Genomic DNA, 27,387 nt, shown 5'->3' with positions numbered 1-27,387 from the left:
GCCCTCAAGTTAAATAGATAGACAATGTGAACCAATAATGCACAGGGAAAAATGCACTATAAATATTTAAAAACATGTTCATGCTCACTAATAAATATGAGACAAATTTAATAAAAGGACAGTGAAATCCCTTTAAAAATGTGATTAATAAAGCACTAGCCAGTTTTGGTGAGAGTCCTGTGAGGTGCACATTCTCGTATAAGGCTTCTGGGAGGGTAAATTGAAATTTTTCAGGAAAGAAATCTTACAACATGTACCAAAGCTTTTAAAATGTTTTTACTCAATGGTTAAGTAAAATTATTAAAAATGCCATGATGAGGTATGATATATCTATAAAGATTATGCTATTAATGCTTGTTTATCACATGGGAAATCATTTTATAAGCAGAACTTAATAGGAAAAGAAAAAAAAAAAACAGGTGCCTATGACACTGGGACTCTCTTGCATGAAATAGGTCTGCACAGAGAATGTGGACACAAAATGTCACATGGCATCGTGCCTGGTATACCCTGAAACTCCAGGAGTGATTCATTTGTATTTCTGCATCAAGAAAATGAATCATTAGCAAAAGTGTTATTAAAAATAAAATTTTATATATATATATGGCATTTGCATTTACAGGATATATTCATAAGTCTCTTATATGTCGGGTCCAAACAGCCTCTCAAAGTAAAGCATGGTAGGGATTTTTAGGCCCATTTCACAGATGAGGTTACAAAGGACTAAGAGAGGTTGCTTGACTTACTTCTTAGCACCCTGTTACCAGCTGTCAGCATTGGGCCTACAGTCTGGGCAAAATGACATGTTATTATCAATAAGATCTGAGTCAAATTTTGCTTCTGGAAAAGGAGGCAAGCCTCAGGTGAAATGCCTGTGAGGAGTCCCCACTCCAACGCCTCACAGAAAACCTTCCCAAATGCTAGTCCTCTTCCCTTGTTGGTGCTCCTTCCCTGGGACCATGACTTCAGCAGTCACAGAAATCAGTTCCCCTACACCTTGCTGAACTCAGCGTGCTCATCACTAGCAAGATGCCTTGGGAATGAGAGATGGGGAAGCTCCCGGCTGCTAGGAATTGCCCTGCCCATGTTTGGGTCACATGACCAAACCTTTACTCACTTTCTCCAGCCCCATCTGTGTGCACCAGGGATGGCGCTCCATGGGGACAGAGGTCTTGGTGTCTAAGGGATTGGGAGTGTCCATCATACCCTTGAAATAGCGTGTATCTGTGGAAAGAGAAAAATTTGAAGTCTTACCTTATGTGGACTCAGCACATTACAATTAACAAAATATGTGCATATCTACAAACTCACTGGACAGATTAAGAGATTGAAGCCCAAGGAGTAGGACCTGTATTCCTCTCAGTCTGTATGTGTAAATTCCAGAGTCTTTGAGAATCCTCTACTCTTTGAGAATCCTTTACTCTTCTCAGTCTCTGGGAACTCCTGCCCACCCTTCAAGCCCTGTGCTGTCACGCCCTTTGCAAATCTTTCTAGATCCCACCCACCAACACCCCAACACCAACACTGTGGTTCTTCTTTCTGTATTACACACCTAGCATAGTCTATCCTAATTATCTGTTGATCTTTCTGCATCTGCCCCTAGATTGTGACCTTCCCGAGAATGGAGATCCTGCTTTGTTTATCTTTGTGTCACTTGATCAGTCCTAACACAGTAACTGCACATGGCTGGTACTCAGTAATTGCTTGTTGAGTGAATGAGCTAAGGAGTTTCATCGTTATTTGCAAGGTGATTCTTTCTGAAACAACTTCTGTAGACTCGTCTCTGTGGGTCAGACCCTCAGAAGTCACAAGGGCTTCCTCCTCTTTTCCCTTACAGCCCTGTGCTGTATCTACAGTTCAGAGAACTTGAGTGTGTCCCAGTTGGGAAGAGGCAGGGTGTATGTGAAATTATATCTTCCTTACTCTTAAAAAGCTTGGCTTTGCTGCCATGTCCTGGGGCTACATACATGCTGGTTGCCTATAAAACAAGTCAGCCAAGTTGAAAAGTCTTCTCTTTCATGCTATTCTCCATTATGCAAACTCTGTCTTAAAGTTCCCATGCTGCCCCACAGCCCTGCCTATCCACCCTCTGCCATGCTCTCCGGTTGCTCCTTGGACTCAGGAAGAGCATCATGATAGTGACAACTCGTAGTTACAGAGTTCTGACTCTGTGCCAAGTGTCCTGTTGAGAACTTGAAAGAACTCTTGGGGGGTAAGTTCTGTTATTATGAACACCATTTTTAGGTAAGAAAATGAATTTTTTAGGTTTGCTCAAGGCCACACAGCAAGTAAGCCACGGAGGCAGGATTTTAGCCTGGAGTTGTTTAATTCGGCATCTGCGGCTTTAACTGCCGTGCAGTATTGCGTCATGGATGTGCATTCCCAGATTTTAGACACCAGATGTTACCTGCATATTCTGATTCCTTTATAGGCCTGGCTGGCAAAATTTGTATTGATGGCCATGCTTCTACCATGTGAAGCTCAGGGTCCTCATAGTCGCCATCCATGTGGTCTTTCGATCCATCCAGAACTGCCACAGCAAAGTTCCTTTCCTAAGCAGGAGGAAACGGTTGAGTGAGTCAAGGGAAGGTTCAGTCATAACAAAGGTGAGGGGCTACAGTGATGTATAGATTCTCTTAGAAGAAAACCTGTAAGAATCTGGGCAGTTAAATTCTTGTGGTGGGCAGAATCTTAAAGATATCCTCAAATATTCCCATTCTTGGTTATTCAATCAAATAATAATCTGGGTACTGCTATGAAGGGACATTAAGGAGGTATTTAAGATTACTCATCGTCAGTCCTTATCCTTGTATCACCTGAGTGGTTCAGTGTAATCACATGAGCCTTTCAAAGAAGAAAGGAGATCTATTTGCAGATGATGGAATCTTGTATGTAGAGCATTCCAAGGAACCCACTAAAAAAATTATAAGAACTAATAAACAATTCAGCAAGGTGTCAGGATACATGGTCAATATACAAATTTCGGTTGTATTTCTATATACCATTAATGAGATCCAAGTCTGAACACTGGAGATGGCAGGATTGGGTACCACCCAGCAAGAGATGTAATCCCCATCACAGAAATTCTGGAATCTGCACCTATGTGTTGGGATTTGGATTCAGCATTGTGCTGTGTTTCAGCCCAGATGCTAATCTCAATGGTCTTTCATACAGAAAGATCCCTTGTCTCTCTTAAAATTCCCACTAAGACCCCAGATGACCGTAGCTATGAATAACAGATCCAGTTACAAGAGATTGGCATGCACATGCCCCAGTTTGGCCTTCAGGATTAAGAATTTACATCTTCCTTTTACAAATATAGAAACTGGGAATGGTGACTTCTGAAAACCACAGAGGTCATAGGTGCCATCGATAGGCAGAACCTAGGTCTTCTGCCACATCCACCTCCTCTAGAATCCAGTGCCGGGTATTAAAATTGTTCTGAGCCTAAGATGAAAGGCGAAGAATCTAGGGCATTCCTTGTGTTGCAACATCCATAATTTTGACTTTTAACCAGGGAGTGCAATGGCAAACAGTGTGAGCCTGGGCTCAGATCCTGAGTTTTTAAGTTCCTTTTTGATTCTGTAGAGGGCATTTCACTTCTTGCCAGCCTATCCTAGTCACACTACATGAATTGGGCAGCCCACTAAGTCTTTCTTTGGATTCCCAATTATTTTATAGTCAAAGACTGAAGGCTTAAAGTCAAAGTTACTGCATTATAGCCTTCACCATATCTGTTTTTTTTTTTTTTTGCACATAGTAGATTCTTAATATGTGCTTGTTAAATAAGCAAGTACATAAAATAATGGATTTTAACTCGATTTAGTGTGTAATAATGGGTATGATTTAAAAATTTTCATTGATCCTGTAATTTCCCCAGTTAGAGATAATCTTTATTGGAGGTCACTTCAAATTTATTTTTGAATTAGATGATATTCACCCACACTACTACAATCACCCAGAGTTATAGAGTGATACCGGCAACCAGAAGTTAAATGAGACAATGCATCTAAAGTTTTGAGCAAAATACCTGATGGTATTGTATATAATACCATACACATATATAAATATTACTGTGGCTGCCGCTGTGCTAATGACAATTGAAGGAATGCAGAGATAAAGCAAGGTTGCCAATCCTCCCCTAGAGCCCCTCTAATGTTTGTTAAGGACTTGACATGTGCTAGATGCTTTAGGTACGTTATTTCGTTGTATGAACACAGCAGTCTAGGAGGTTGTTTTATTATAGTGGAGGGGCTTGGAATTAGAGGCTTGTGTTTAAATTCCAGCTCTGCAGGATTCCAGTTCTCTAGTGTATGTGGGCCAGTTGCTTACCAGCTCCAAGCACGACTCTTTTCATCATTGCTCTGCCAAAGCAGTTTGGCACAGGTAAAGACAATGTCCGTGATGGTCCCAATTTCCAGGTGAGCAGGAGTGCTGTGGGGACTCACCAACCCCTGTCTGGAAGGCCTTTTAAGCTTTCTGTGGGCTCTAAGTAACTCTGCTTATTTGATGCAAAAGTACGTCAGTGTTCTCCATGGGAGAGTGTATAGGAGGTGGGTTCCCTGAAGACTATGAGTTTGGCTTTCAGTGTGCTGCCCTGATTCCTATCGAAGTGCTCCTAAAGGAGACCAAGGCTTAAGTCCTTCAAGAACTGAGGGCTCAGGCAATTATAAAATTCAAGGGGCTCAGGTCTAAGAAAACAGGGACCAGCAAAATGACCCAGGAGTAGGAACAGGATCGAAAGGGGGACCTTGATGACCAATGGAAAGAGGTTAGGTCACTGAACAAAGCTGGAGTTGGGCCATTGGCATGGTTGCCTGGACACTGTGCCCCGAGCAACCAGGTGTTACAGCTATGAAACCCTGCCTTCTTGGTCTGGTCTTAGGAGGAAAGCAGGGCTCGGACCAGGAATTCTTGGGTGGGAAACCAGACAGTATCGGTCTGCTTGGGGGCAGCATAGATCCAAGATGGAGTCACCTACTCCTAGATCTAAACTGGATCCACTTTATGACCTTGGGGAGGTTACTTAACCCCTCTGACTCACATGCTTAATCTGTAAATTAGAGATGGCTAAATCTGCTTTATTTGGTTGTAGTTGGAGATTAATTGAGTAAAATGTCCATAAAGGTTCTACTTTGACACTGCCCATGACACCTGCCCATGATAGATCCTTTTTCTCTAGTTAATGTACGGAGTTTCGGTACAGCTGAGTGCCCAGGGCAAAGCAAGCCTGCCAGGAGGGGAACTCCAGGGGTTTTCACAATTGACGTGGCAAAGAGGGGAAGGTGGCTGGGCTATTCTCCCTCAGAACTGCACACAGAAGTGAGTTCTGACCTGGAGCAACTCCTTTTGGGATTTGACAGATGGACATTTTGTTGCAAGGGCTTCATTTACATACTGTTACAGCAACTACCAAGACTCCGCAGAGTGCAGTTCCTCTGGGAAATCTTGGACCCGCTAGAAGAATCTGAGACAGAGATCTTTAGTCTAATCCCCTTGCTAGACTTTGTGGTGTCAGGGCACAGAGAGACACAAGGGGGAACAGCAACCATCACCCCAGGTCTGTAGAGAATCTACACCAGGCCCTGAGAATCTTGCCCCCAGGACTAAATATTAATATTTTGGTTTATCTCTTTCCAGAATAAGAAAGATACAGAATTTTATTTTAAATATAATGACTTGCATCTATTTAATAATCTATTTTCAACCTACTACTATCAATAGCAGGGGTTTTCTTAACTAAAACTCAGTCTTTTCTGTCCACAAGCCTCCTACTTTATAAAATATTTGTGATGGATTGATTGGTTGATTTGATTGATTATGCGTGTGTGTCCTGGGGTGAGGATCTGTAGCTTTAATCTGATTCTAAAGAAGGCTTTCAAACAGTGAAGAACCAATGATTTTAAAGGCAAATTCTCTCTCTCCCTCTCATCTATCTACTTGTTCCCAATATTATCTATAGATATGCCAGTTAAAACTATTTAAATGATGTACAATTTAACAATAAACTAATATAACATTAGGTAGCTGAGTTCATGTTATAAATTTCAAATTTTCTTCAGTCATTAAAATTCTTGTCAATACTCTTAATGGCTTCATCATATGAATACATCATAATCTAGTCAATTTTTTTTCTGTTATTGAATATCTAGGATGATTCCAGTGTTTCTCTTTAACCATATTATTATAAAATACAAATGAGTATGTTGACATATTAATCCAAATTTCAGATTAGTTTCTTAGTTTAAATTCCAGCCATAGGATTATTGGGCTAAGGAAAGTGGACATTTTTATGTTGATTGGTTATTATGAAATGGCTTTCCAGAAAGTGAGTTCCAATTTAAGATTTCACCATGAGCCTTAGGAAGTGCTTCTCTCGTCTCCCCCTTGCCAGCACCATGTGGTGGTATTTTCATCTTATTTCATCTTTGCAGTGACCATGTGAGTTAATTTTTATCTGCATTTCATAGCTGAGTAATTGGAAGACAGTTTTCTTTCTTCTTTTTTTTTGTCTCTCTGTCTATTAATGCCTTATTATCCACTTATTTATTTTTTCCAGTTTAATTGAGAAATAATTGAGATACATCACTACGTAAGTTTAAGGTATACAGCGCAATGGTTTGATTTACAGTGTGTATTGTGGGAAGACAGGTTCTACACAAGAACCGAAGTGCAGGTGTCTCTGCTAGGAAATCAGGCTATTTGGAAAAGTTTGTTGGTGTTTTTGTTTCTTTTCTAAATTTTGTTTCTTTAAGTTTAAATTTCTTTAAATTCACCCAAGTACCTTGAAAAGAACCACTGGCTTTGTAAATGTCAAAGACTGACAAGTCGGGAAAGCTGACTTACCTGTTCCAGAAGAGGCTCGTCGACAGCCCGGTACTGGCCTGCGAACAGAAGTGGACCAAGTGTTACTGCAAAACATTGAGGAGAGCGGGGGTGCCTGGGTGGCACAGATGGTTAGGTGACTGCCTCTTGGTTTCCACTAGGGTCGTGATCTCAGAGGTCGTGGGATTGAGTCCTGTGTTCTGTGCAGGGTCTGTTTGGGATTTTCTCTCCCTCTCCCTCTGCCCCTCTGGCTCAGGCTCTCTCTCTCTAAAATAATAAATCTTAAAAAAAAAAAAATGAAAACACTTTGAAAAGAGTGACCCTTGTGTTTCTCTGGAAGTTTTGTGTTCATTGCCATTTATTTCTCTTGAAGGCGATCGCCTAAAATGCAGTATGTATGTCTGTACTTTCCCTTCTTTTTTTATTATTATTATTATTTTTTTTATTAACATGTAATGTATTATTTGCCCCAGGGGTACAGGTCTGTGAATCATCAGTCTTACACAATTCACAGCACTCACCATAGCACATACCCTCCCCAATGTCCATCACCCAGCCACCCTATCCCTCCCCCACACCCCAGAGGAACCCTCAGTTTGTTTCCTGAGATTAAGAGTCTCTTATGGCTTGTCTCCCTCCCCGGTCTCATCTTGTTTCATTTTTTCCCTCCCTACCCCCTATGGCCCCTCACCCTGCCTCTCAAAATCCTCATATCAGTGAGATCAGTGAGATCAGTGAGATCTGATTGACTTATTTCGCATAGCATACTTTTCCTTCTATCTGCTGTTCTTGCAAAGCAAGGGCGATGAAAAAGGAGCCTAGACAATCGTATCCAAACTAGAAAGGCTCGCTCCTTCTATGGAAGGTCAATATCAGGTTAGAAGGACCCCTGCCTTCTCTCCATCAGATGCACCCAGTCATGACTCCCTGGGCATCTGCGCCCATGAGGAGGTTTACTTGCCCCTCCCCCACCCTCTGGCACAGCACTGCATTTTGCTGTAATCGGCTGTATGTCCGTCTCCTGGAACAGACTGGAAGTATTTCAAGGGCAGGGGTACAGGTCTACTCACTCATCTGTCCCTAACTCCAACATTGAACAAATGAGTTCTTTTTTTAAAAAAAGATTTCATTGATTTATTTGAGAGAGAGAGAGAGATCAGGAGGGGAGCTGAGGGACAGAGAGAGAGGCAAGTAGACTCCATGGAGTGCGGAGCCCGATGTTCAGCTGATCTCATGACCCAGAGATCAGTACCCCAGCTGAAATCCAGAGTGAGACACTTAACCCACGGAGCCTTACTCAGTTGCCCCGTGAACAAATGAGTTCTTGACAGGTGTTTGTTGAGTGAGTGTTGTTCATGTGAGGTCTGTCAATGCTTGACCCCCTCACTGGGACTTGTTTTATGGAAGATTTCCTGGAGGTCGTCTAGTGCACTCGGTCGATGCCCTACTTTAAACTACCCTCAGATGATGCAGAACCGCTGAACTGCTCACATGATCTGCAGGGTTTTTTGCTTCCTCTAGACTTAATTTTCCTAAATTGCATTATAGTGTCATGCTGTTAGTCTGCATGCAGGAACATTATAAGCAGAAAATGTTCTTATCACATCCTCTTTATTAGCACACGTGTGAGAAGTTTCTAGTGGGTCTCGGGAACTGTGTGCTTCTCGGCAATTGGTTTGCTTTGATTTAATGGAAAACACTGATTTTATAAGAGATCCTATTTTCCTTCCTCCTTTGGCTGTTCAGAATCTCAGGGCAAATTTCTGGCCTGTGTCCAAGTCACGTAGAGGACCACAGGATGATTCGTATTTCTGCGTCTAGTTCTGGCTTCATCACGTTCTTAGACTTTTGCCCTTCTACCCAGAATTCTTTTACCATACCAAAATATGCAATTAATAGCTGGGGATTTGTGTCAGCATGCCCAAGCCTTGTGTAGACTGTAATGTGTAAATTAATGAAAGTTTGGCTCGGTGGAAACACAGCTCTCTGGAATTTGCTTAGGACCAGTGCATCAGGGGCGTGTTAACTAGCCAAAGCTAATTTCCTTGAGATAATGAGCAGGCAAGAGCAGAAGTCTGTCTGCACCTGCCGCCCAGTCCCAGCCCATCTCGGTGGTAGGACTTGCCGCTACCGCTGTCCTAGGGAACTGAGGACACCTTCCCGTCCCAGCACAATCATACCCCTACTTACAGCCCTGGTGGAGAAACCCACAGGTTTTCCGGCCCTTCACAGTAGCAACAAGCACCCTCTCATGAATTGAGTTACATTAATAAGGTCACCCATAAGGACCAACCGGCCTGGCAAAAAGAGGCAAATGAGCACTGAAATTTTGAGGATCTACTCTGGCCCACAGGACCGAGGGAAGCATCTCCACTGTGTGATTCGGAATTCGATACGACCTCATCTTAGGAAACTGTTCTCATCAGATGGGGTCATTATTCCAACACGGAGAGCTGTGGGGTCTCCTTCTTCACGAGCCTGCAGCCCAAGACTCTCTGGGATCCTCCACATAGGTTTCATGCCACTTCTGAGTCTTTGCTTGAGTTGAGTCCAGCTGGAATTCCCACCTCCTCTGTGTTGCTTTCCATAATGCTTGGTGCCCTTTGAGATCCTCCTGGGGCTCTCCTCTCTGACCACTCTAGGTGACCTTAATGTCACGGAATTGTCAGGACAGTTACTTTCTGTCTCACTCACTGGGACACCTACATAAAAATAGGCAGCCTTTGATAACTTCTTTGATGGGTATGTACCCAGCCCCCGCTTTAAAAGATTTTATTTCTTTATTTATTTAGAGAGCACGTGAGCCAGGGAAGGAGCGGAGGGAGAGGGAGAGGATCTCAAGCAGACTCTGCCCTGAACATGGAGTCTGACACAGAGCTCATGTCCTGAGCCCAAATCAAGAGGGGGACGTTTAACTGACTGAGCCACACAGGCGCCCCTGTCCTTAGCCGTTCTTTAGAGAAGGGGTTGTCTTTATCTGCTGCAGTCCCTATGTTCCTAACGATGCAGGTTTGGAATGTAATTTTAAAAGCATATTTTTAAAACTGTGATTTGGTTCATGTCACTTGTGGCCCATGGCACGCCCCGTGGAATCTGGATTCTCTGCCGTGGCTCCCAGCCTCCAGCACGGTCTGGTTCCTGGCCCCTCTCTGATCGCACGTCTTTCCAGTTTCTTCATCTCCTCTGAAACTAGCTACCCCAGCTTCTTTTCGAGTCTCCCCAGTATGCCAAGCTCCTTCCACCCCAGAGACTTGCACACACTGTGCCTGGAGGGAGCCTCCCTGACTACCAGTCTTAGGTAAAAGTGAAGGAGCACCTCTCCAGTCCTGGGTCTCAATACCTCAAGTGCCTCGAACGGCTTTGAAGATACTGCAAGGAGATGCACTGAGCCCCATTTCCTCTCCCTGTGGGCCCTTGGCTGGCACACATTTCCCAGTGTCCCTTGTGCCACATGGCCATGGCATGGTGCTCTAGCCGCCAGGACAAGGTGGGTGCATGTGCGTCCCTTCTGGATGACCCACTTGACACTCTCCTTCTCGTGACCCTCTTGACACCCATCTAGAGAGAGAAGACCCTGAGGTCTTCAGGGATAATGGAAGCCAGTGCGTAAAAGGAGAGTGAATCCCAAATGAGCATTTGGGGAAAAGACTTCCTTCGATCCACATTGGATTGTTATGTGAACAAGAAGTAAATCTTTATCTTATTAAACTACCAACATATGTAGTTTATGCCTTATGGATGTTAGCTCTTCCTGATTAACGTACTTTTTTTGTTTTCCATTTCAAAAAAACAAAATCAAAAACCAAAAACAAAAAAGTAAGGAAAGAAAGCAAAACCAGGCTCACAGTGCAAACCAGTTAGTTTCTTCACAAGCTTCTGTGGTGACGTCTACTCACACTGATGTCTGCGGACTGCTGACTTAGAAGCTCTGACTCCCTTCCATGAGGGAATGGGCCATGTTAGATAAAGTTAGAGAGAAGCTCGGACTATCAGCGCTTGTAAACACATCCTTGAACGGAAGACTTTGGAAGCCCGAGGCTGGTGCATTTTAGTGCCTCTACTGGCACCGTGTGCTGGCTGTGTCCCCAAGGGCTGGCTTCATGGGATGGTTGCATTTAAAGGAAATCACTGGCTGAAACAGTTCCCAGCAGGTCCCATTAAGAGAGTCTTGTTCTCTGGTGCAAGAAGGGAAGTGAAAATAGGGAGCCTGGAGTGCTTTAGAAGTTCCTCTTTCTCTGGGAAGTGGAGTCAGCGGGCTTTTCGGATGATGGCATTCCCAAACCAGTCAGGTTCCCTAAGCAGACCCAGCTTCTGTTTTCAATGCAGTCACAAGATTTTGGGGGTGCGGGGCGGGGGGAGGTGGGGAGAGGTATGGCGAAGGTGAGCATTGGCTCTGGTGAGCCAGCTGGTCTTACTCAGCAATACCTGGTGATAAGGGAGAGGCCAGAGGGTCCCAAGGCCCCATCACTAGAACTCTGTAGAGGAGAAGGCTGTATGTCTCTCAATGTCCACTTCCCCCATCCGTCCTGGAAGCCCCGACCATCAGCTGCTTACATGGGCACCTGGACCAAGTACTTGCTACAACCCGGTCTTCCTCAAAGTCCTATGTGCCCATGAGTCTAAGTTTTGGTAAATGGAAGAGGTGGAAAATCAATTCAGTTTTCAGGAAACTTTCAGAAGAGAAATTGTTGTGCACTGTTGATTTCTTCTTTTTCCTCCCTTCCACCCGCCTGCTGCCTAGAGCACAGCTATCACTATTTTAGGCAGTGGGATTGAAGCTAATGCAAGGGAGAGAGCAGCAGCTCTGAGGACCTGGGGAGCAGAGCTGCCAAACAGCTTTGGAGGGCTTACCTCTGGACTTGACTTACATAGAAGAAAACAAGTCACGTTTAAGCCCTTGTGATTTCTTTCTGAACATGTGTTTCAGCCTTTACTGTTTAATCTCCTTGAGGAGGTCAGCTTTGGAATTCACCGAAAAGGTGGCAGAGCTTCTGAAGAAAAGTCATGAACACATATTTCATGGACGCTGAAGGAGAAGTTAGAAATTCTAGGTTCAAAACCTGGCTGTTTCTGGCCACGTGACCTCAAGTAAGTGCGTAAGCCTCAGTTAATGAATATCAGCTTGCAGAACGAGAAAAGTAGTGTCTCCCCCAAATAGCAGTTGAGAAATTTAAAGAAATAACCGCCTGGCAGTGTGTCCCCCCCAATGAATGGCTGTGTTTCACATTTCAAGTTCAACGTCATGACCAAATCTTTTCCATTCAATCCAGATTGTGAGTCCTCTGCCTTCAGATCCGTATTAGGAACTTGTTTTTTACTGAGTTCTCATTTAAGGAAAAAAAAAAAAAAAGCAGTGCGTTTTTCAACACTCAACTCTGTTGGTGTGGCTCTGTCCATTCTCCCCAGTGGTTCGTTGAGCACAACCCGTCTAGCTGTGAGGCTCAGGGATTCAGTGACACGGCTGGTTGACAGCCTCAGCTGAAAGATGAAAACACTGCTCGCCCCCAGCAGGGACAAGAGTACTGTGGCAGATCTGAGTTCTACTCTGCTGACTTATTCCCTGGGGGTAATCTAACTTCTCTTGGGCTCGGTTTACCTAATCTACACTGTGAGTATTATCAGCATCTGACAGCTAAATTAGAGACATCTATCAAATGCTTGGCACAAACTAGGGACTCATTATGTTGTTAGTTTCCATTTTCTCTCATTCACAGTTCCTAGGTCTCGCTGATGTCATGGGAGAACCAGTTTTCAAAGTCTGGGCTCCAGACCTAGGGCTCCAGGTTCTTTTCTTTCCCTGTGCTGCCTTCACCAGTGGTTGTCTTTTAGGAACTGCACGGTTTCTGTTGAAATTCAAATAAAATATTCTGAGATAGTCGTCATCCAGGGAATTGCAAGCAACTTCCTAGTGAAGACAGTCTTCATGGCTTCCTTTTTATTTATTGTTGCTTCAACCAGTGATTTTCCAAAGACAGCCCTAGCACCCCAAGGGGTGGAATTATCCCGGGAAGGCAAGGACTTGCTAGTCTCACGACAGACCCGTGAAAGCACAGACCTTGGAGTGGGCTTGAGAATACGCACTTGTGACTACTGTGATTCTGACACAACACATTTTAAAGACAGCTCTGAATCGCTGGGTTTACCAATCATGGGCGATTTGAAATCCTGGCTTGGGCTTATGCGAACTGGGGGAACACCTTTTCCCAGCAATTCAACCACCAACTTTTCACATTGTTTCTGTCTACTGATTTTGCCCACATCTTGCGGGAAAACCGGCCTCGGCGAAATTAATACAAATGTTGCAATGTCTATAAAGGGCCAGCAGGGGGCATTGGATGCGCATGTATCCCGTTCCTGCCTTTCCTCCACCTACTCCTAAAATCCTTATTAATTTTTCTTTTGAAAGTGGGAAAAACCAACTTTCAAGACTGCTTTCCTTGGGAAACAAACAAACAAAAAAACCCCAAAAAAACAAAAATAAAACAAGTGCTCCTGGACAAAATGAAATTTCTTGTCTATTTAATTGAAATAACCAACATATATCTTTATCAGGGTTTTTATTGTATACGGTGTCTTAAGAGAGAAGGACCACTTTCTAAATAGGGCTATCTTCTTTCATTTCCTTCTTTAATCAGTGGAAGGAGAGACACTCCTGAGTTTATTTTTATGGAAAAACATGGCCCTATTCTCTGTAAATCAGCCTCACAGGAGGTATTGGTATTGACAGATTGTCCAAGTCTGGACATGTGTTTGGTGTTTGTCTTTTCCAGGCCTGGAATGAATATATATATATAGTATATGTTATGAATTTATATATGTTATGTAATATGTATTATATATATATATAATGTTTAACATATAAAATATATGCTACTGTAGAAAATTATAAGATACAGCTGAGGAAAAAGAAGGAGGTAAAAATTACTATAAAGTCCCCCTACCAAGACACCCACTAAAAATATTTGATTGTAGCCTGATCACTCACACACACTAGTGCACACATGATAAAACCTCTGTAGGCCTGAGCACACTGTGTTCTTGCCTGCTCTGTCATAGAATAGCAGACTAGAACATATCCATGTCACTAGATATGCTTCAGTTTCATCTTTTTAATGGCCATATAGTATTCCCTCCTGCTGGAGCCCCACCATATGTTCAATTAATCCCATGGTAAAAAATCGCAAGCAACTTAAAAATATCTAGAAATGTTATAAATATCGTGGCAAACACCCTGCTATGTGAATCCCAAGTATCCTTAATTATATCAGTTCTGTTATATTTTAATAGGTATCTGTCCTGGTTCATAAAGGTAAATAGACTGGGGTGGTGTGATTTGCTGTTAATATTTTTAGCAGAATATAGATTCCAGTGGGTATGGGCAAGCCTGGGCAGCTTTATCTCAATCAGTTTTCTTGGGATTTTGATTTGTTTTTGTCCACCTCCACCCCCCCCCACCCCAGCTTCTGTCTCTTGAATGTTGTTAATTAAATGGAATACCCACCTGTCAGTTTTTCTCTGTCTTCAGGAACATGGAGAGGGAGTGAAGGGGGAGGGGTATGGGTCATGTGGTTTATAACTCACCAGCCCCTGCGTCAGATTGGCAATTTCCTTTGCAGGGACCATCCCCTTTGGAAGGGTCTAGAGTACCCCCAGGACTCTAAGTGGGTGGTGGGAAGGGGTGAGAAGTAGCGAGCTGATGGAGGGAGGTGTATTTGGGATCAAAGACTCTGGTACAGTTTGGAAGCATCTACCTTGAGAGAAAGCAACCTTTGTTAGCAAAGGACTGGGAAGCTTACTAAAAGCATTTTCTGTAAGAGAGATTAGAGCTGGGTGCTTGTTTCTTATCTATATTCATACTTGCAGTTCGGACTTTGCTTTTCTCCCCTCCTCGTGGCTCTTTTGGACATGCTCTAGCATGCACCGTATGAACCTTGGAGCTCATTAGCAGGTTGCATCACTTCCTATGATTTTGTCCCTTCTTTGCATACTTGTCTATTTCTCACTTTATTCTGTCTCTTTGCAGCCATCATTTGTGGCCACCAGCTTTCTAGGGACGTTCTATTGGACTTTTCCTGAAACAGTAGTGTTCCAAGATGAATAGTATGTACTTTTACTCAAACTTTAATGGGATTCAGAACTAGGCTCTGCAAAGAGATGCAAGAGAAGCATAAAATGAATCAATCATCTGCGCAACACATATTTTCAGGGGGAAGCCATTATATAGAATTCAGTTGTACGAGCGCTAAGGAATGGCCACAATCCTGATGTTTAGGCAGACTTTCACCCATTTTCCAGATGAAGGAACTTGAGCCCAAAGGGACCTATGCTTCACAGCTTAAAAGTGGGGAGCCAGTGTTCCCCGTCAGCCTTCCAGCTTCCAAAGCTCATGGAAGTCACAGGCCAGGCTGCACTCCAGGAGCAACCAGAGGGAGAGACCGTCAGTGGCTAATGCCAGTTGGAACAGGCCAATAGTTTCATTGAAAGAAAAGCAGAAAAGAATGGAAGGAAGAGTAACAGAGCCATGCTGACATTCCCACTGCTTAGGCGACAGAGGGCCCCTGACTCACCGGTGGCATTGTGCATTCGAGGCCATGACCTAGGGCAGGAAAGAGAACCAAGATCAGTGTTAGCGGCATGTGGGCCACACACCTTCCCCAGAGGAGTGGCAGCCACCACAGACATTTCCCAGATCAACCTACGAACGATTTCCTCATTTTCTTATTGTTCTAGATCCAAAACAACATCTTGTTATAGAGAATCCAGAAAATAGAAAAATGCACAGAGAAGAAAACAACAGCGTCCCAGGTAATATTTTGGCAAGTCTGCTATACCTATGCACACGTGTTAATAAGGGTATGTGTGTGTAAACATACAGGTGTATAAAAGTAGCACAGGAATGTATGGGCTGCTGATGTTAAAAATGCATTATCTATCTTTAGCTGTTTTTCCAAGACATGATATTTATTTGGATATTTATTTGGTGATATTTATTTGGTGATTTTATTTTTATTCGGTGATATTTACTTGGTGATTTTTGGAGGGGACGTTTAGGTTCTTCCTAGTTTTTATTACGGTGAATGATCTTGCAGGGAATACCCATGCTTGCATTTCTCATCTAATCCCTGAAATATTTCCATGGAGAGACTCCACCAAGTGCAGTGAAGAGGTCAGGCAATGGGGGCCATCCATGCCCCTGTCTGTAGATCACTCAGTTGCTCTCCATGTGGGTTGGATCAATGGAGATGCTAATTCACAGGGCTGGAAGAGACCGTCTCGCTGGGTCTCACCACCCTTAAATCCATCCTTTGAAATGATCCTGCCTACTTGGCACCTGATTCCTTATTTTACCTGTTTTACTTCCTAGATGCCTAGTGAGACTGAATTATTGTTATTATCTTCCAAGTGGTTTTAGTGGATTTTTTCCTCTGTGAGTTACCTGTACGTGTGCTTGTCCATTTTCTAGTAGGGTCTTTGCTTGGCCGCCACATTCACATTGGACAGTGTGCCTTTGGAAACACCTTTTGGTTAGATTTCAGGCAAAGATCTGAAAAACCCTGGGGCTACAGAAGGCTCTGGAGGGTGCTGCTTCTGAGCCAACTTGTTTGTGCCTTTAATAATCCTGGGCCCCACGCAGCACCTATCCTCTGAGGCTCTCAAAGTACGTCACAGGGGCAATTAACTGAGCATCGCAACACACACCAGGTGTAAATATTTATGAGGCCTGGCTGGTGGCTGGGACATCGGGCGCTGAATAGTTAAGCTGGGAGACAAGAGTAACCAGGAGACCACAGCCCTCCGCCCTTGAGTCTGGCTTCCTGCTTGCCCTTTGTCCTCTGCCGTTTTAATACTTGCAGTGGCCCTGTGGGGTGACTAACGCTGTCCTGAGTTTACAGATGAGGAAATGGGAGGTTCAGAGAGCTCCCCAACTTGCCCAGTCCCACAGAGAGCTAGGGGCCTGACACCAGCCTGTTGGATCCCCCTGTCCTTGCCGTCTCCCTGACCCTGGCCCCAAGATGGTGGCGAGCCCAAAGGCAGTGTGCAGCTGTGGTCTCGGAGCCCTTGTGGTTAGCCCTTGGCATCCTTTCAAGCTGCCCGACAGTCTGCAGAAATTAACAGCAAACCAGCCAGGAAGGGGCAGATCACTTATCTAGGGCCGCGGAGCTTTCTCTTGACACTTTGAATGCATAGGCTCTTCCTTGACATCTTCGTCTTAGATCAAGGCCTCCGAAGGTTCCCCAGACCTGCCACTCATGACATGGGGAATGTAAATGATACACTTTCGCGACTGTGCACAGCGAGCCTGATGGGAGTGTGGCAAGCCAGGAGCTATCCCGGAGGCATTACACCCAGCACAGACAGCATCCTGGGCCTGGGGGTGAGGAAGAGGATGCCAGTCTCGTTGGGGAGCCTAGCAAGAGCTTGGACTTTTAAGTTAGGATTCTGTCCTTCTGACCTTGGCTTCACCTGGTGTTTGGAATCAAAGACTGATAATGCTGAAAAGCACGTCAGAGGCAATGTTGTCCAATTTGTTGTTTCAAGTTTTGGACCCTCAAAGGCAGACCTAGGAGTCTTCTGACACCTATGAAGAGTGGAGCTTGTATGGCACTGAGCGAGGCTCAGCTCCGGCTGGTTGGCTTTCCCCACTTTGCAGGTGCAGCTCAAGTTCGGAAGAGGTTAAGTGAAGTGGCCCAGCAAGCAATCAGTGGAGCCAAGAGCTGTCCCACTACTCTTATTATTTCCAAGCCTACAGCAGCCAGTAGACCACCCAGTACTCCGTGCCTGGGAGCTTCCTCCTGATTGTCCAGGCTTCTTTGATCCATTCTCCCTCTCAGCGGGGTCCCCAAGGGATGGTGCTCATTCATATGTCATATCCTCTGGGATTCTGTGCCCCAGGGTCCTCTGTGCGTCAGTGCAAGCCAAATGAATTAGCAAAGGAAGCATCAGCAGAGCCGGGAGCAGTGTTATTATTCCAGCTGAGCCCGGAAAGGGGAGAGGGAGAGGAGGAAGCCTGGAACCGGCCTCAGAGGGCCTGGGAAGGAGGGACCCCAAAGGGGACCTGCACTCCACAGTTATGTCTGGTTGGAGTGCAGACTGGCAGCTGACAGGCTACCTGACAGGCTACCTTTACGCTACCTGTTGACAGGCTACCTTTACGCTCAAGAAAGCTCCACATGTTCGTTAGCAAGCTGCCTCTTGCCAGGGAATTACAAGGATGCTCCTTGGCTCCTTTGCATCAACGGCATCCGTAACATGGCTACCTGTGGACGGGCCACGCCTGGACAGGGGGATGGCTCGGCAGCCACCCCTCTGCTTTTCCCACTCCGCGCTCCTTCCACCTCTGAGCCTCTGGACAGCAGGCCTTCCTCTGCACCTCTGGCTTGTGCAGGCAGGCGTCCACATGGTGGTGGTGGGGTTTACAGAATATGAGACGAACAAGACTGACCTCCGGTGGTTTGTGGTTTTCAATATTTAAGCCTTATTACAAATAAAGAATTTCAATCTCTGAATTATTTTTAATTTTTAATACTTCTTAATAATTTAATAGGCTTAATAATTTTTAACCTGGAAAGGGCACTAAATTAAACCCATCCCTCCTTTCCCCCTTGCCTCCTGGGAGAACCGGATCTGATTGGATAGACGGGTTGCACTTGCGTCTTGCTTATCCATGGGAACAAAGTTTGAATGGTGTGTTTTTCCTGTCCCATAGAGATGACATTGGGTCCTGTCTCCAGGGTCAAGTTCCTGGTGAGGAGATAATTCCTCATCGCCCCTTCGAGTGTGACATGTGTGGTCCCCTCTGGGTCTCCCCAGGCACCCATTGCTGGAGCAGAATGCACAACAAGCCCCCTCGGAGACGGTCAGTGTGATTTCACCTGCCAGCCCACTCCCTGTCCCAAGCCTCTAAGATTAACTGGTTCAGCGCCACGTCTTACCTTAAGCACCATCTTGGACATTAAGAGAGTTCTTTAGACTAAAATTCTAATTTTTGTCAGACAACTGAGAAGAGTTGCTAAACTCACTTTTAATATAGTCTAAAGAGCAATGAAGGTGACTCTGAAGTTCTAAATTCATTGCCTTCCTCCCTCTGGATGCCTGCACCGTGCTGGTAAAGGGCAAGCCTTATGTAAATCATTTCAGCAAATCTCCTGGCAACTCCTGGTGGACAGGAATCTTGATCTCAGTGTTAGGGCTAACTACCAGAACTGGTCCTTTCATTTTGGGGCTGGTTGGCTGAGGCCCAGGTTACCCCTCCCCCGAGGGTACAGCCAGTCTGTGGGTGGGGTACACCCTCCTTCCTCTCCAGCACTGGAGGGAGGTACAGGTTGGCATGAGGGTGCTGTGTGAGCTGAGTGTGGAAAGGCATGGTGTGCTCATGCCCAGAGAGTAAGGAACCAGCAGTGGAGCACTAGAAGGCCCGCGTGGTCCTGGAGGCAGGTGGAATTGGGTGAGATGCTGGGTAAAGCCTGCTCAGAGCTGCATCACAGAAAGGCCATGCGGGTGTGCCGCAGTCTCAGTGAGACTGAGTACCAGCCTCGACAGCGGGCATTTTCCCAGCTTCCCGTGTGGCCGTCAGAGCCCTTCTCTGCTCATGTGGTGCTTCTCCAGTGGAACTCACACCCCTATAAACAGAACAGAGTACAGCTCGATTTCTCAAACTCCCTTCCTCAGGGCCCCAGTCCCTAAAAGGGAGACCAGGCTCTGAATACAGAACATGCCTGGAACATATCATGTACTCACAAATGTGTGGCCAAGCAAGCATGAGTGAGAGCGCCAACGAGGGAATGAATGCAGGGTACAGGTGCACAGGCAAGCAGAGACTAGAGGGCGTCACAAGAGTAGGGCAGCTTAGAGATGCATGGTCAGCCATGTCTGGGTCTCTATGTGGACCCACCTGCCCTGGCAAGGGCTGGCAGAGAGTCCACGACACAGGACGAACCTGCTCCACGCGTCCCACATAAACCCCTCTAGAACAGGCTTTCGTTTTCGTTACGGATCCCAGACTGGAGAACCACGGCCAACACCCACATTACTTTGCAGTAGATGAAACTCACACCAAGGTCGACTCAAGTCAATGCTCATATTTAATTAGTGAAAGAATGGACTCATTCTTGGTTAAAGGAATCCTTGATTAGTTTCAAGAATCCTCCTCTTTTCTATCTTATTTTTTACAAAACAAAACACATATTCAGGCTAGGCCAGTCCCTGAAAGGATCCTAGGGAAAAGTCTGGAAGTGTGAATGCTCACACCTCCCAGGACCTTTCAGGCTCGGGGGGCCCTGCCCCCTCACCCCCTCAGGATCCCTCTGAGGCCTGTGAGCCTCCCCCTACTGTTTGCTCTCCTAACACAGTAGGAGAGTCCAAAGGGAGTGTGGAGTTATGAATTTCCAATTTAAATCTCATTGTTAAAACTTGTGTTTTTTTCTTTCCTTGACAAGGACAGAACGCATGATCCCTCTTGTGTGGGCTATCCATGTCCCTGACAAATACTGAAGGGTGAAAACAACCATATCTGGCATTTGGATAGGTTACACTGCAGAGAACCACGGCTGTGGCTGCCTGGTGGGCCCTGTGTGCCCAGTTTAGCTCTGGCGCCCCTCCAGCTGGTGGATGGCTCCTAAGTCCACGGCCGCGACTCTTTCCCCTGCCCTCCCTGACTTGTTCTATCTTCTCTCTGTGTCCCTCAATCCTTTCCTTCTGGTAAAAGCTCCTTCTACCACCTGTTCAAGTATCTAGTACATGCCAGGCCCTGGGCATCGTACAATCCAATGGCCTCCTGGTGGGTCCTACCAGCCCTTCTTCCTCCCGTCCCTTCAGCAATGCTTCCTGAGCATCTACCTTGGGGAGCTCCCAAGGACCGGGCACCACACAGTAGTCCATACTCCCTCTGTGAAAGCACTTTGGGCCCTCCGTAAAGCTCCCAGCCGGCCACGTTTTAGAAAGATACCCCCCTTTCTGCCCAGCGAGGAGGGCCAGAGGGAGTGGTATTCTTAGGGATCTGTCAGTGCCATGGTTGCTCAGGGTCGCCGCAGGGGTGTAGGGGAAAGCAGAGAGGTCAAGAGCAACAAGCAGGGGGCAGCCCTGACACCGGGTCTGTCTCCTGGGGGAGGGCTGCCTGCTGTGAGTGTCCTACAGGGGGCCTCCTAGCATAGGAACAGGGCTGCTGCATCTGAAGGAAAAGGACTGGCTCTTCTGGGCCCTGAGGAATTACAGCCACCTGTACCTTGCCCTCCCCTCCCCCAGCCTCTGGGGAATTAACTATTGCGGCATATATTCCTGGCAAAAGGGAACAAATGGATAGTCAATGAGGAGAGGGGATTGGGAGCATTGGAGTGTGGGACGCATGAGCCAGTGTTAACTAGAGTGCTGTCGTCGGGAATGGGAAGGGTCTTCACTTGTGGAGTGTGAAGGCATGGCTGGGAAACTTGTAGGCAAGCCCTTAGTCTCCCTGACCGTTAGTGTCACCCCCAGTGTCCCCTGGAGGTCCCCCAGGGCCTGCGTCTGTTTCTATCACTGCACATGGTACAGTGTCCTGTGATCTGTAATACCAGCCTTTACTTTCCCCCCATCAGAGACTGAGCATCTAGATGGCAAGTGCTGTATCTTCATCTCTGAATTTCCATGTCCCTAGTGCACTGAACTCTCCCACCTTCCTCCTACCCTCCCAGCCCCCTTCTTGCATCTTCTTCTCTTCTTCCCATTTCCTGGAGGTAGTGGGTAGGGAAGAATAAGTGCTGGGCCCAGAGGCCTCCTATTCTTGCTCCGAAGCTGCACTCCAGGTAACGATGATAAAGTCAAGGTTCTCAAACTTGAATGGGCACCAGGTTCACCAGGAGGGCTTGTTGAAACACAGAGGCCTGGGCTCCCACTCCTGAGCTTCTGATTCCGGAGGTCAGGGCCTGAGGATCTGCATTTCTACAGAGTTCCCAGGTGGTGCTGATGGATGCTGGTCCAGGGCCACGCTCCAGGGCCACGCTCCAGGACCTGCCGCTGTCAGGCTGTGTCATGGATGTGGACGTTCTTCTCGGGGGGCCCTGCACATGCTCCTTCTTCATGGCAGTCTTGACACGAGCCAAATGGATACTCCCAGGAACAGAAAACGAAATCCATATGACTATGCCGACATAACAGAAAGTTGGGGTCACCTAGAGCCCAGAAATGGCACTCGACTTGAGGTGAGACTGAATCCAAATCCAGCTGTCACCAGTGACCGGCTCTGTGACTGACCGCAAATGGAACCTCTCTCAGACTCTCTTTCTCGTCTATAAGATGGGATTTGGAATAACTACTTCAGATCAGTACTGCGAGGATTAAATGCCAAAATTCCTTTTGTGGTGGCTGGTGCACGTTAGGCACTTAACTACGGATTTGAGTTTGGACTCGATAGTGAAACATCAATCGGTATCTTTCCATTTTCTGTGCACTTGGGGACGCAGTACAGAGCAGGAGTGGATACTGGGGACTCAGTTCGATGAATTCTATGGGGAGTTCTAGGATGCGTTCGTATCAGCAGTGTGGACGCGTCGTGGGCACTGGATGTGGATGGGCTCCTGTGTTTTTCTTGGATCATCTCTTGGACCCCATCAGATGGGTGGGGGCCCGGCACTCAGCATCTGCGTGGGCATCTTCTGTGGTCCGGAGGCGCATGCGTGTTTCAGTGTGTGTGTGGGGGGTGTATGTGGGGGGAGGCTGGGGGACAGCCCTCTACACCTGTCGCAGGAACTGACCCCTCACCTAACTAAGGGCTGGCAGTATTAAGGGCAGCCGCATGGAGTGCCAAGGCTGTTTTAGATACCAGTAACGAATGGAAAAGCAACCGGCTCATCAGCCTTGGGGAGGTTACTGATCCTGGACATGCCTTCTGTCCTATAAAAAGGAGACTAATAACACTTGGACTGTGGGAATCCAGGGAGACAGCACCTATTAAACTCTTAAAACGGCACCCAGCACATGGTCACATGATGGTCACATGACCACTCAGTGACCATTAGCCACTGTTATTTATTGAGAACCTAGTATGTTCTAGTCATGCTGCAGGGGTCCCCCATTTATTTCCCACACACAGGCACTGCTTTATGTACAGGGGTCAGTGGGGGACAAGACAGCCTACCCATTCGCTTTCAAGTAGCCTTTCTAAAGTATATGAGGCACTGAGATAGGAAATGGGCTTGTCAGGCTGAGGTTGCTCTGGGAGGGAGCAGGTCTGCTGACACCGAGACCTGGAGCCCCAGGGGTCTGCCTTGCCTGCCCACAGCACCCGTCTTCTCTCCTCCCTGCCAAATGCTGATAATTATCATTTGTACAGAGAATGAATTAATCAGTTTAATAGTTCTTGAGGCAGTAGACCCAAATATGTAGTTTTCAGACATTTTGATTTAATTTATACATCTCAAATACGAATTTATACTCATATAATACTTTCATTATAAAATACGCAGCGGTACAGAGATTTGTATGCATATGGGATTTTTTTTTTAAATTTAGGTTTATAAATGGTTTGGAACAGGTTGCAGAAGCATCGTCTGTTGCTCTTTTTAATATATCTTGAGCATGCTATGACACATCCTGAAATAATTTGCTGCGGAAAAAAGCACTGCTCTTTCTTTCTCTTTCTCTCTCTCTTTTTCAAATGTAGCTGTAAATATTACTTTGATGTATGTGATTGCTGCAACCATCTTCATTTGAAGGAAGGCTTCTAACCCTTCCAGCTCCCATCTCTTGCTATTGTCAAGAAATAAGAAAAACTGACTTAAAATGCATTATTCAAATGTATTTAATGTAAACATTAAACAAGTCTGAGAACAGCCACAAATTTTCCTTTGCTTAATATGGTTTTTGACAATATTTCAAATATTCTGTTTTAGAGGCATTCATATACTCATCTTAGGGAAAATAGTTCTTCAAGGAAATCTTAGGGTGCTAAGAACGCCTGGGTGCCTGGCACATAGTAGGAACTGAATGGGTGTTTGGCAGTTGACTCGGTTGAAGTGTGTTGGGAAGCAAGGTGTGGTATATAACATACGGAAACCCTTGTGGGCTTCTAGGCAGGGAGGCTGCTCAGGCAGGGCTCAGTGAGGGAGCTCTGCTGGGGCACAGGGAGACCACCCTCTCTGGGCATCAAGGTGTTGTCCAGGTTCTGGCTGCTGGGCAATGGCCGACCTGGACTGGCTTCAGGATTGGAATCTTGTCCTTTCACGAAATTAGCCCCTATTCTGAGCTTTTAGACTTGGTTCTAAGTCCCTTGGAGGTAGGACTTTGTCTTTCATCTCTGCATATTCTTTAGCCTGTGCAAGTCCTAATGCCATGACTGCTTAGTAAGTGTTTGCTCAGCTGGAGGACCAAGAGAAAAAACCACACAGGTACATGGATTCCTCTATTCTCCTCACGTGTGAGAGCTGGTGATGGGCTCATGGCCTGATGCGTCTATGATCCATCATTTAAATCACTCACCAGCTGGGAATGGAAGTTTCCATCTTAGTGGCTGAATTCTGGGCTGTTTGGACCACTGGTGGGTGGTGGAAGCAGCCCTCATGGGAAATTCTGCAGATGCTGTAGGGCTTCTTAACCTCTCCCTGCATCACCCATGTGCTGGTATTTCAACCCACATGAGTTTCTTTTCCTTCTGAACCTTGGTCTCCATGTGACCTCTAAGACCACTGGCAGCAATAAAATTCTATCACATTAACCTGGTGTGCGTGTGTGCGTGTGCACACGTGCGTGTGCACACGTGAGTGTGTGTGTGTATGGTGGTCAGCTGATTTGCTACAGACACTACGTTTTCAGTCTTCTATTAATAAACAAGGAAATATTCTGACCTATTTTTCGGCAGACAGAGGTTCTGGAATTTCAAATCACTGGATCCTTCTTTTGTTGTCCTTCTGTTGCCCCTGGGATGAAGGAAAATAGATTACAGTCAGGAAATAGCAAGAAGCTAGGGGAAAAAAATTAATTAAGTGCATTCGTTCATAGAAACAGCCACCCAGTCAGATTTAAGTAATGAATGTCTCACACGTAATTCCAAATCTCTCTTTGCATTTCCATTGGGATTAAAAAAAATCCGTGTTTAAAGTAATTTAATTACTTTACAATATACATCTTTTAAATGTAAGAGCTTTATTTTACAAGGAGCGGTAGTGTGGGCTGAAGAAGCACCCCAGTCAGGATGAGAATGTGGGCTGCTGTCCCACATCAGCAGGCTCACGCTGGCACCCTCCCTGAGCTGCGTGAGTCCCTGTGACATTGCTCTGTAAAATGAGGAGGATCACACCTTCACCATGCAATTGATGGGAGGCTGTCAAAGAGAGACAGGGCCTGTGGGCCAAAGAATGTTCTAGATGCTTCCTCTGTTAGTCGAATTTGAGCCCACGCTAGCAGACATCATCCAATGTAGGAAGGAAGATTACTTAGCAATAGCAATTCAGATTCAAATAATATTTATTGGAATTCTATATAACTTAGATACTTTGCTATGGCCTTTACTGTGAAAAGATTAAATTATTTTAAATTGAGTTAATCTGTTCACACTCATTATCGTAAACCATCCCTATTATGCATCCTCGTTCGTTCAATTAGCCACGTTTGAGATACTTCCATTTCTTTTGCAGGCATTTTGTGAACGTTAGCAGACATTTATTGATAATGGTTTCCTCCACGAATGCTCCTCGACAGCTGCCTCGTTAGCTCAGCTGACCTTCTTGTCCTCCTGGTGTCCTCCGCATGGGGCAAACCTGCTTCTTCCTGGTCCCTGGGCTTTCTCTACCCTAACCCCCAGGCCTCTTTCAGGTATTGTTTATTGTCTCTCTTCTCACTCCTACTTCTGAGCTCAACAGTTGCCCAGTCCTCAGAGGAACCTTCCCTGCCCTCTGAGACTTGCTCCTTCATAGCATGTGTCCGAGTTGTAATTTTCCTTTGGTCTTAACCTGTAGCTTGCGATCATGTCTGCTAAGCTAGCTCAACGACCATGCCTGTGAGGGCAGAGATGTGCAGACGGTGCTTCTGTAGGGTGGGGGTCGGCTCCTGGCCCACAGTGGGCCCTCAGTGGGCAGCCTGTGCACGCAGGAGTCAAGGACTCTGGGAAATGCCTATCGGCGATTGGACTGTCCATCTTGGATTTTGTGTGCAGCCTATAGGCTGTGAAGTGATAAATAAAAAATTTAGTGAGGGGCACCATGGTGGTTCAGTCACTTAAGCATCCAGTCTCAGGTCATGATCTCAGAGTCGTGGGATTGAGCCCTGCGTAGGGCTCCATGCTTGGTGTGGAGCCTGCTTAAGATTCTCTGTCTCTCCACCTACCCTCCCTCTTCCTTTCCTCCTCCCCCTGTTGTCTCTCTGAAATAGATAAATAAATGTTTAAAAAAAAATTAATGTGGGGCTCCTGAGTGGCTCAGTCAGTTAAGCATTCAACTCTTAGTTTCAGCTCAGGTCATGATCTCAGGGTCCTGGGATCCAGCCCCATGTTGGGTTTCGTGCTTAGCAGGGAGTCTATTTTAAGGTTTCTTTTTCTCCCTCTCCCTCTGCCCCTTCCCCTGCTCATGCTCTCTCTCTCTCTCAAATAAATATATAAATCCTTAAAAAAAAAATTAAAATAAATTTAAAAAATTTAGTGGGTCGTTTGATATAGTTCATCATTGTGTAAACTGACACAAAGATGAAGTGTTATTTTGTTATTTTTCATTTTATTTTATTTTTTTAAAATTAAATTAAAAATTTTTTCAGTGTTCCAAACTTCACTGTTTATGTACCACACCCAGTGCTCCATCCAATATGTGCCCTCCTGAATACCCACCACCAGGCTTACCCAACCCCCCCCAAAACCCTCAGTTTGTTTTTCATTTTATTTTTTTCATCCTTTCATGATTTCAAAAATCATTTAATTATTGTATTATTTCATGTATTTCATTATTTTCTATTTATCTGGGCAAAACTTGTTTCATGCCTTCTAAGTTCTTGACATGGGCATCTCTTCTCTGGACATTTCTGCTTCGTTATCCTCCAGACAGAGCCCCTTTCCCAGTGAGCAGCTCTGTTGCTCATATAGTTTCCAAACCAGCAGCCTGGGCACTAACCTTCAGCTTTCTCTTTCCTGTCCCCAACACCAACATCGCCATGCCCGGATTTCCCCTCTCCTGCCCCTTCTGCCTTGCTCTATTCCATCTTCATTCTGCTCTTTTTATCTCAGTTTAATCCCCAGCATCAAGCTGTTACCTGCTTTCCTGGCCTCCGGATCCAATCCACACACCAAAATGCAGCAGGAGTGACTGTGACCTTTCTACTTCGCAGGATATTATCATGTCAACTCCCTGCTTGAAAAGCCACACCACTTTCCCTTTCTGGGGGACGAAATCCAAACTCATTCCCACGATCGCTGAGATGCTTGCCTCAGCGGCCTTGCGCACAATTTCTGTTGTCTGTGTCTCTGTTCCCTCCCATCCCGTCCCCTTGCCAGGGCCCCACACTGTCCTCTCTCTGGGCCCTACTTCTGCATGCTCCCACATCACTGATTAGATTTTTCTTTGGCCTCCTCTCCATCTGCCAAAAACCTTTCCATTCTTTAGGGTCTAGTTC

General features: G+C 45.7%; 1 protein-coding gene across 1 annotated transcript in view; it reads right to left on the bottom strand.

Annotated features, from left to right (window-relative positions):
* The window catches only part of LOC111148878 (cytokine dependent hematopoietic cell linker), an 81,655-nt gene extending 54,725 nt beyond the window's left edge, over positions 1–26,930 (bottom strand). Inside the window, exons 1-6 of the mRNA XM_022505665.1 lie at positions 26,889–26,930; positions 24,639–24,715; positions 15,393–15,421; positions 6,847–6,884; positions 2,408–2,552; positions 1,118–1,224 (exon numbers count right to left, since the gene is read on the bottom strand). Of these exons, the coding sequence (XP_022361373.1) occupies positions 1,118–1,224; positions 2,408–2,552; positions 6,847–6,884; positions 15,393–15,421; positions 24,639–24,715; positions 26,889–26,930 (438 nt within the window). The remainder of the gene's footprint in view (positions 1–1,117; positions 1,225–2,407; positions 2,553–6,846; positions 6,885–15,392; positions 15,422–24,638; positions 24,716–26,888) is intronic.
* Between the last annotated feature and the right edge of the window lie 457 nt (positions 26,931–27,387).

Source organism: Enhydra lutris, unplaced genomic scaffold (genome assembly GCF_002288905.1).
Source record: "Enhydra lutris kenyoni isolate GAN:26980312 unplaced genomic scaffold, ASM228890v2 scaffoldscaffold21, whole genome shotgun sequence".
Taxonomy (NCBI): Eukaryota; Metazoa; Chordata; class Mammalia; order Carnivora; family Mustelidae; genus Enhydra; species Enhydra lutris.
This window is presented reverse-complemented; position numbering and strand designations above follow the sequence as displayed.